At 34.3% G+C, this 10,377-nt stretch overlaps 1 protein-coding gene across 1 annotated transcript; it reads left to right on the top strand.

Annotated features, from left to right (window-relative positions):
- Window positions 1-1,857: 1,857 nt before the first annotated feature.
- Window positions 1,858-3,776, top strand: LOC145111585 (uncharacterized). The gene is made up of 5 exons (XM_079047854.1): window positions 1,858-2,062; window positions 2,725-2,981; window positions 3,118-3,202; window positions 3,297-3,363; window positions 3,475-3,776. Exons 1-5 carry the CDS (start codon window positions 2,007-2,009, stop codon window positions 3,526-3,528), a joined length of 519 nt encoding a protein of 172 aa, XP_078903980.1. The 5' UTR covers window positions 1,858-2,006; the 3' UTR covers window positions 3,529-3,776.
- Window positions 3,777-10,377: the final 6,601 nt, after the last annotated feature.

The raw sequence follows: 10,377 nt of genomic DNA, 5'->3' as shown, positions 1-10,377 counted from the left end.
GAAAATAAAGACAAATGCATTTTGGCACCCATGAGGGACAATTCGTATAATTTTTTTTTTCTCTTCATTATTTTTGATTTTTTAATTTCTCTCCTTATAAAGGACTTGAGAATAGTGAATAACTCTACACCATATTCTCGAGTTCAACTTAACAAAGGAAAATAATGAAAATAAAAAAAAATTGGTGTTTCCAAATATAATTAATAGAAAGAAAATGGAAGAAAATTTTTCCTCGTAACTTTCGTTACAATTTGAAATGATTTGAACGTGAAGAAGCAAAACGTTGAATTTTCTTTTATTTCTTTTAATTCAAATGTAAAATACAATTTTTTTTCTTCTCTTTGTCATTTTTTTGGGTTAATGTCATAAAAGAGTAACCAACTATTCAAAATGTCATAAAATATCATTCAACTAAAAAAATACCATCAAAATGTAATGAACTATTCTTCATGTTTATAAAATATCATTCAAACTATTGTTTTGTTTTTTTGAAACACCATTCTAATTAATAAGGCTAGAGGGAGTGACTTGCTAGCCAAGCTCGCATCCAACTTGCCATGCTCGTGTTCCCTACTCCCATCAAAATTGATATAGGCCACACTAAGGCTAAGGGGAGTGAGAACACTCTTAACACCTTGTCACGTCACATTTTTGAATGTCATCTTATTTTTGACAATTTAACATCTTATCTTAGTATTTGGTAGGGAGTGGTAACATTCCTAACACTCCATTTTATTTTATTTTTTTATTTTTTTCTTATTTAATTAAATTACTTTATTTTAATATACAAACATTTTTTGTGCACAAATATTAAACATATTTTATTTTTTTAAACCACAAACAATTAATATGATATAAATTATATTGGTGTTAAAATCATATCTATTAATAAAAAAAGGTTGGTAAAAAGTTTAATTTTTAATTAAATTGAAGTAAAAATTGGATTTATTAATAAAAAGAGAGGGAGGGAGGATTGAATTTTGTTTGAATTGTAAATCCAGTGAAAGAGTTTCTATCAATCACAAATAAGCACTCTCTTTCTATAATTCTATCCTCTCTCTCTCCTCTTGTTAAATTTTTGACAAACTGAACTTAGCTTCCCCCTAGCGAGTGCTAGGGGGTGGTGTGCGTTTGGACTTAGCGAGTTTAGCAAAGATTCTTAACAACCCCACTCCCATTAGCCTAAGGAAGGCAACAAGAGGAAAATGAAACAGTATGAGAAGAGAAAGGATGTGATTGGCTGCTTTCATTTTCATTTTTTAAAATAAAAATAAAATAATTACTATTTTCTACCTTTTACAACATGGATGTTACAACTCTCTGTATCCTATGTAGCTTCAAAAAATCATATGTGATAGCATGCTAAGGGTGTTATCACTCCCTAACCCAATGATACCTTTGAAAACAAGTCGATACATTATTACCTTCTAATGATGTTTTTTTAATTGAATGACATTTTAAAACATTTTATATAGTTACTTACTCTTTTATGACATTAAACCTACTTATTATTATTTTTTTTTTTGCTAAAACTAGGGAAGTGGAGGTCGACGTAAAGTTTTGAATCTTTATTTATTTGTTTTTTTTGCTAAAACTAAAACTAGGGAAGTCGACGTCAAGCTTTGAATCGTTGACTTACCTTCGTCTAACACAATAGTTTATACTCCTATTAAAAAAATGTTTACAGACGCAACAAAGTTTTGCTACAAGTTAAAACTTCATGGTAGGTCGGTCAGATCAGGTAGGGGCGAAACCAAAACCAGCTGCGGCTGCCATTCCGCCATCTCGTTTCCTCCAATAATTCGATAAACAAATCAATCCCCAATTCCCTCCAGATAACACTATCCCACCATCCATTATCACCACCCTTGTTCCTATAACTGATAACTGATTCACCTCTCATTCTGCTCCTTCCTCTTTTCAGGGAATGGAGCTCGATTAATTTTTGCAGAAATGGGTGATTTAATTTTGTGATCCGGGTTAGAATTCCTTTCTGTATTTGAAGTATGATACTGCAGAGTTCTTTCACGTCCTGGATCGATCACTTCCTTGATTACATGGGGTAAGTACTCGATTCCTATTGTCGCATAGGGAATTCTGTCCCCCTTTTCATTTCACTGAGTAGGATTCTTCAATTTGTAATTTTTTCGAATAAGATACACTCCTGTAGTTCTTAGGGTCAAATTCAAGGGTAATAGTCAAATCGAAGTTGATTACTGTATTGAACAATTGAGCTTCTGTAACTTACTGCAACGAGATGCTTCTTTATCGAATTCTTAACATATTCCTTATTACGTTTGATTGTGTCACCCATTTAATCAAAAAGTAACAAAGCCAGAAAAATCTACTAGGGTTTGTTACCATGTGATGCACATGTCTTGATTTCGGTCCTAATTTTGTGATCGGTTTCTTACCATGTGATGAACACTTTAAGTTACATGATGTTAGGCATTATAGGAAGCTTATATCTAACTAAATCTTTAGAGTCTATAATACGTTTCCTGTATCAAAAGCTAAAGAAAAAAGTGAGATTATCATGAAGCTCATATCAAACTTATTTTCTCATATGACAAAAGGTTCTTCCATCTTAACCTCATTAAGTACAAAAGACCCACTTAGGATTTTGGGTCCCAATTACTCAACTCCAAGTAAAAAAGCAAAAAAGCAACAATCTTTATTGAATTTTGTTTATTTATTTTAATGAATCTGTTTGTAACAGAGCAGTGGTTGCTTTGGTTGCTGTTCCAATTCACCACCAATTACTGCTGTTGATGAGCCATCAAAGGGTCTTAAAATACAAGGCCAAACTGTGAAGAAATCCATTTTTTCAGATGATTTTTGGAGCACAAGCACTTGTGATATTGATTTTGGCGCGTTTCAATCTCAAAGAAGCTTATCATCTATTAGTGTCTCAAATACAAGTCTCAGCCAATCAAGTGGCGCCACCTGTACTGGGATCCAGCCAGAATTCATTAACCATGGTAAGTTTCTATCTTGTCAAACGCATTCTTGAGGAACTTTGGGTACACTTTGACTTTCTTAGTCAAATGTACTTTGACCTAAAAAGTCAAAGTCTTTTTTTTTTTTTTGAGTTATTTATCGGTTTCTTGAAAACAGGTTTGCTTCAGTGGAATCAAACAAGGCTACAATGGGTTGAAAGTGGAAAGCCCAACAAAAGAAAAGCTCAAGAACCCGTTTTAAGGTTACAAAAAAAAAAGAAAAAGAAAAAAAAAGAGAACTCTTTTGAATTTTCTTTTCCTTTGAATTTTGCCTTAATTCATGATATGCTTTTGTAGCTGGAACGCCACTTATGAAAACTTACTCGGTACAAGCAGACGCTTTCCTCAGCCAATTCCTCTCTGTGTAAGTGGTGTTTCCCTGTCACTATCACTTGCACTGTCAGTCTATCACTATCAGTGTCACTGATAATGGTTTTATGTAATTAACAATGGAACATTGGTTTTTGATCAACAGGAAATGGTTGAGTTTCTAGTGGACATATGGGAGCATGAAGGATTGTATGATTAAAGATCAAATCATCGCCAAAAGCTCATCAAATTCTGTGATTTTCATCTCAAGTTCTTGGTAAATTTAAAATATATATTTGTTCTTAATTCGAATCTTGATGTGTACAGCTGTTTTTAAGTATGGGGATTATACTAAACTACTACATTAATGTTTTATCTTTGAAAGTAAAAAAGGAAGGATATAACTTGTAGACTTTTGATACCTCAAAAGGGTGTAAAGTGGATAGATATATATCGAATATGATTGTATTTGTGTTGTATATTGTAACATACACGTTTTGAAATCGTGTTATGTAAATTAAAAAGTTAATAATATTATGAAATATTATGAGAAATTGAGTGTTAAGTTCTAACAGATATTTTTTACTAGAGAAGTAAAACTATGTTTAGAATCACTCATAAATTATTGGAAGTCTTATGAGATTCCAATTAAAAGCCAAATAGTGAAATTTAGCGAAAATATAAACTTTGAAATAAGTAAAATTTTATTAATGAAAGTTGTAGATAATCTCGTTAGAAACACGTAGGCGAAAACCTCGTCGAAATCCGAGTTATAACGAAGAAGTTATGACCAATCGAAGATCTGCGATAAAACCGGCACGGTGCCGAATGACGTAAAAAGTGAGTTTTTGATAAACTACTTTTTAGCCTTAGTGATCTAAATGAAAGTCGTAGTATTCGTTAAACCGAGAAGTTCGATAAAAAGAACGCCAAAATCTGACTTCGTATGAGGAAGTTATGATTTTTACAAGTTTCAGCGTAGCAGTAGACAGCTAAAAACTCGAATTTTAGATCGAGTGATTTTTAGCCGACACAACCTAAACGAGAATCGAAGGTCTCGTCATTAGCAGTACAATGGTAAAAAGTCTGACGAAAACGGACGTCGGATGAAGAAGTTATGAATTTTTAACGGAGTTACCAGTCCCGGTCTGTTAAAAATAATAATATAAAAATAAAGTCAAAATTTTACGACGAAGTCTAAACGAAAGTTGTAGAGCATAATTTTCTCTACGCGTGCATATAAAGAACGTAAAAAACGGAGCCCGTATGAGAAAGTTATGGATTTTACAAGATTGGGCACATTTTCATTTAATTTTCGCATGAATAGTGTTGATCCACGTGGCAATTTCTGATTGGACCGTAGCCTCGCTGGCACCTTCTGATTGGTTTGATGCCGTGTCCGCCTCGTTTCCGACGTCGTGACTCACCCTCGCCCGGATCCGACGCGTGTCGCGATGAGTCGTCTGAAGCTGCTTAGTCACCCGGTGACTCCTCGCATCCGAAGACGCCTGTTGCGTCCGAAGCGAGCCACCTGGAGCCCTCGCATGCGCGCCATCTGGTCCTCTCGCGAGCCGCCAGCTGCCCCTCCTCCCTTCGGCAGAAGACCTTCGCCTCCTATAAATAGGAGGGTGCGAACCCTCTCGGCTAACTTTGGAAATTTCACACTTTTTCACCATTTTTCAATACTTTTACTATCCCGACATCCCCCGAAGCCCCGATACTTATTCCAAAGCCTGAAACGCGCCCCGAGATTCCCGAGAAGCCTGAAAAATTTATCTTTTCGGTTTCGAAGCTCTACCTTCGCAAGGCCCGGTTTTCAACGACGAAAGTCATATTTAGAGCCGAAATGCTGCCCAAATTATTATTTTGACCCCCGATTAATTCAAGGTGAGTTTAATATGTAGAAACAATTGTATGTTATGTGTTATATGTGCTATGTGCGTTTCCATGTTATCATCTCGAGTTGTTGTATCCGCTATTTTTATAGCAAGACTGTACCTCTGACTTGAAGTGTATGACATAGGCATCACTTGGGTATTGGTATGAACCGTTGACCATGAAGTGTATGACATAGGCATCACTTTGGCTTCGGTAGAATGTTATTCCTGAGTATTTTCCCGTGTTATTTTTATTTCTGCTATTTATGATAGCAAAGCTATACCTTTGACCATGTGATCAGTTTACGAACTCAGATTCACAGTGGCACTGGTATGTAGCCTCTGGCCAGGTAGAGCATGTCCCCTAGTAAGTGAATGACTCTATTCTATGGCATTGGCATATGGTTAGACAGGGCGTGAAAACCTGAAATCTACATTAATGTTAATCAGAAATTGTTTGTCTTCAGTGCCATTTGGGCCGAAGCGTTATTGATGTTTATCAAGTATGGAAATTGTTATGTCTAAATGATGGTATATATTTAAATCAAATCAATGATTGTTAGGGAAAGCTTATCACATTATGTCTTTGTTGTTCCTTGCTTCTAATTGCTTCTGCCATATTGGTATATATATGGCATAACGTTATATTGTATCTATTATTGAACTCACTAAGCGTTATCGCTTACCCCTCCCAATGTTTTAACATAATGCAGGCAATAAGCACCCAGTATAGTTGGAAGACTTAGAATAGTTGTAATATTATTTTTGTATTTTGGTTTAGGTTTGTATAGATTTACAATATCCTGGGTAGTCATGTAAAATCTTAAAACATAGTCGGTTTGTATCCAATCTTTTGTAATGACTTTATCAATGTAAAAATATTGTTTTATGAATATGCATGTAGCATGTTTTGGAGTAACTATATTGTCAAGTATGAAAGTTTGGGTCTTTCAGAAATATGAAAGTATAGAAAGAGGTTCTTTCAATCATGGTATCAGAGCAGTGGTTTAAGTGAACTAAATCCCATGGATTGGTATTTAGACTTAAACTATTGGAAGTTCAATATATGAACTAAATCATTGTAAATATATGGATACAAACCATAGGAAACACTTAAGTGGGGTATTGGGTAGTGATAAACCCTAGTATTCTAAGACATTAAGTTACTTCAAAACTTTTAGAGAATTAGTATATATGAACTAGGAATTTTGAGAATTTCTAGATTTAAACATGAATTGTTAAGTGAAGATGATACAATATGTATCTGATATATTTTAGGTTGAATACCTAATGGGGTAAGCACTAGAATATTAAGAGGAGATATGTCTTATATTCTAATATGTGCTAAATGATAAGTAAATATAGCATGCTTTAGGTTTCATACCTATATTGCTATTATTTGAGAAAGTTTAAGGTCTGTTGCCGACCTTGGTTTAGAAAATTTTATGTTCAGAATTTTAAGAATTTTCGTAATAGAATTTACATGAAACTTTTCGAAGTAATAAAGATACTTATGATAGTTGATATCGATAAGTTTATAAATAAACGATTGCGGAAAATCGTAAAATAATAAATATGAAGTGAAATCGTAAATAGTGTATTAATACCAATAGAGTGGTATTATACATTTAAAATATGTAAGATAATATAATAACATATTTGGAAGAAAGATGTGCGTTTAAAATACATTTAGATGAGATAAATGTTTTGGCATAACCGATGAAGTTGTTCCACCGCTGTCCAGATTAAAGCAGTGATAGTTTATAGAGTCGGAAGAACCGAGGATGGTGATAAATACTTCAACAGTATTGAAATTAATGTAGTCCAAGATTTAGAAGAATTAAATGAAGATCAAAGGAAAGGCTAATGAAGTTTTTAGACTTATTAGGCCAAGACTTTGTGATGAAGTATGTAGTTCGAGTAGAAACCCTATACAAGATGCTCAGACTTAGTATTTAATAATACTGAGTGATGATTGACTTCTATCACATCCTTATGGAAGTTCCATTATATGTTAAGCCGACTTTAACATACAAGATTGGGATAGTGAAATAGGTTATTTGGTTGTGAAAAGGCTGAGTGACTTACTTGTTAGAGTAAGATAGAGTATTTAGTTGAAGAAGATATACACTCATATTATTGTATGAGAAGAAATGTTGTAGTTAGAAATAACAGAGAATCAACTTGAAGCTAGTAGAGCTTGCTGAGATGCAGCTATAATGCAGACTTCTTAGGATAGATTCCTATGAAGTAGACTTAAAAGATACAACCATGAGAAGAAGACTTACTCAGATACAGGAATGACGATGTCATGAAATGATAATGAAACCAACAAAAATGCATGATGGTTTGCATGAGTTAGAAGATGATGTAAGTAGTTGGAGACTATTTGTCTTTACACTGCTAGAGGAAATTTTGGGTGTAGTATGTCTTACAGAGTAGACACTACCCGAGAAAGAATTTATATGAAGAAATGGAAGTAAAATTTCTATCGACCTATGGAAAAGTATTAGGATATATTAGATCTAGTTTATGCATGAGAAGAATCCTAGAAGGCGAGTATAGGTAATCCAATATATGTTTGATAGAAACGCGAAAACCCTAGTTGAGTCTAGGAGAAATTGTTGTATGTACTTGTTTGAACGCACTTAAGTGTGAAAAGTTGCTTTGTGAAAACTTTTGAATGGTGACTTGGGAACTGCGAGACAATACTTGGGACGAGTATGAGTAGGTGTGAATAGTAGTAGAGGCCTATACTACTGGAAGCACAGGACTCACACTTGGATCAAGCAAAGTCACAAGGTTACCAAGAAGCTAGTAAATGATTCCGTTTTATTCATGTGTGTCGTTACCTTCGTTTCAGTAATGACTAAGAAGATAATTATTGTTCAAATCTTAATGTCATAAAGAATCGAGTCCGATTAGTATAAATCCGCGAAAGGAGTTGATTGGTTCAGAGAACCATGTCTTATATAGTGACGAAACTTCAGTAGGAATACTGAAGAAGTAAATGGTTGAGGTAGTCGATAGAAATATAACAATCTTCGTTAAAGGATTAAGCAATCATTAGTCAGAGATATGACTTGCTATGTGGTGTTACTGGCCACAAGAAATGTTTCCGCCCTACTCTTACTAGTCAAATGACGGGGAGTCAAGTTTCCGTTCAACAATCAAAGAGTACTCCAACTAAAAAGGAGGAGGTGCCAAAAGCTAAAAGATGTATATGTCCGAAAGCACGAATTAGAGATACGTGGTGCTATTCTTTCTATTCCGAAGCATCCACGTGTTGTTCAAACCCTTTTTGTTTTCTTTATTCCATCAGCTTGATTTATTCGATCTAATTCTAATACAAGAGGTTGGTTCGTTATGTGTCTTGTGTGTTATAAAATCAAAGGTCATTAGAATAAGACCATTCGAGTTGTTGTTATAGCAAAAGTAAAGACCTTATCTTGGGTTTAGTCTATAAACCAAGAAGGAGCAGGAGTCTACAATAAGAATTGAGTTTTAACTCAAAGATTTGGATCGAAAGCCCAATAGAGAATGATGAGCGGGTGCAGGTTTGAGCACCGCTAGTAATTGAAAAGTTTGAAGAGTTTGACAATCGTTTGCCAACCAAAAGTTAAAAATAGTACATTTTAGATTACCACAGAGGAAGTAAGTTAGGACTCGAATGTTGTGACTAGTAATTTATTGTAAATTTTAGATCTGCTCACATCTTATTTGATTGTGATGCCTCAGATTCTTTCGTGCCTTATAAATTCGCACATTATTTTCAAATTGCTTATTATGCAAATTGTCCAATCATTTCATATAGATAACATAGGAAATATATTATTACTTGCTGATAAAGTCTATAGAGATAGTGTTATAGGAATTGAAAGTTATAATCTTCCTGCTAACCTAATTCCTATCTTTGATATTATTCTCGACATGGATTGGTTGTTAAAGAACTACGCAGATCTCTTGTGCTACGAAGAGATGATATGCATCCCTATCGAAAGGGAAGATTCTATTTATGTCTACGGCGAAAATAATAAATTTCTTTCTTAAAAACTCGTAAATTTATGTCGAAGGGATATTCTACTTATCCGGCTTATACAGTTAATACCTTGAAAGAGGAGAAGAAAACTGTGAATGATAGCCTTTGGATAATTATCGACCGGCTGATTAAGAGTGCATATTTTCTCGCCATACGTATAACGGTTCTAATGAAGAAATATGCACAAGTTTACTTAGACGAAATTGTGGCGAGACATGGTGTGCCACTAAAGATTATTTCCGATCGTGATACTCGCTTCACTTCTCACTTTTGGGCGAATATGAAACGTGAATTGGGATCTCGAGTTGCTCTCAGCACAACTTATCATCCCCAGACGGATGATTAGAGGGAGAGAACAATACAAACAGTAGAAGATATGCTTCGTGCATGTGTCTTAGGGTTCGGTAGTAACTGTGAACACCATTATGTTGGCATAATGTAGGACAGAAAATCCTTGGTGGTCCTGAATTGATTCAAGACACCACTGATAAGATTCAAATCATACGAGAATAAATGAAAGTAGCCCAGGATCGACAAAAGACCTGTGTAGAAATGGAGGAGACGATCCATAGAATTCCAAGTGGGTGATACTGAAGGTAACCCCGTGGAAAGGTATTATGAAATTTGAGAAGAAAAGGAGATTGAGTCCTAGATTTGTTAGACTTTTCAAAATTATCTAACAAGCATACCGCTTGGAATTGCCTGAAGATTTGGCAGGTATTCATGATGTATTTCATGTAAGATATCTACGTAAATGCTTGAGCATATATGATGAAACGGTACCATTATCCAAGGTGGAACGGAATAATAAACTTATACTTAGGGAAAATAAGAATGAGATAAGAGCGAAATATCCTCATTTGTCCAAATTGTTGTGATTTCGGGGACGAAATCCTCAAAAGGAGGAGGTATTTGTAACATACACGTTTTGAAATCGTGTTATGTAAATTAAAAAGTTAATAATATTATGAAATATTATGAGAAATTGAGTGTTAAGTTCTAACAGATAGTTTTTACTAGAAATGAAGTAAAACTATGTTTAGAATCACTCATAAATTATTGGAAGTCTTATGAGATTCCAATTAAAAGCCAAATAGTGAAATTTAGCGAAAATATAAACTTTGAAATAAGTAAAATTTTATTAATGAAAGTT

The sequence above is a fragment of the Lactuca virosa genome, chromosome 5 (assembly GCF_052849685.1).
Source record: "Lactuca virosa cultivar CGN04683 chromosome 5, Lactuca_virosa_CGN04683_v6, whole genome shotgun sequence".
NCBI classification, from domain to species: domain Eukaryota; kingdom Viridiplantae; phylum Streptophyta; class Magnoliopsida; order Asterales; family Asteraceae; genus Lactuca; species Lactuca virosa.
This window is presented reverse-complemented; position numbering and strand designations above follow the sequence as displayed.

What these genes read in the sequence shown, in the direction of transcription:
- LOC145111585 (XM_079047854.1), top strand. Translation starts at nt 2,007, where the DNA reads ATGATACTGCAGAGTTCTTTCACGTCCTGGATCGATCACTTCCTTGAT. An exon ending in GCCAGAATTCATTAACCATG is followed by an intron (nt 2,982 to 3,117) that starts GTAAGTTTCTAT and finishes TCTTGAAAACAG; the next exon opens with GTTTGCTTCAGTGGAATCAA. An exon ending in CTCAGCCAATTCCTCTCTGT is followed by an intron (nt 3,364 to 3,474) that starts GTAAGTGGTGTT and finishes TTTGATCAACAG; the next exon opens with GAAATGGTTGAGTTTCTAGT.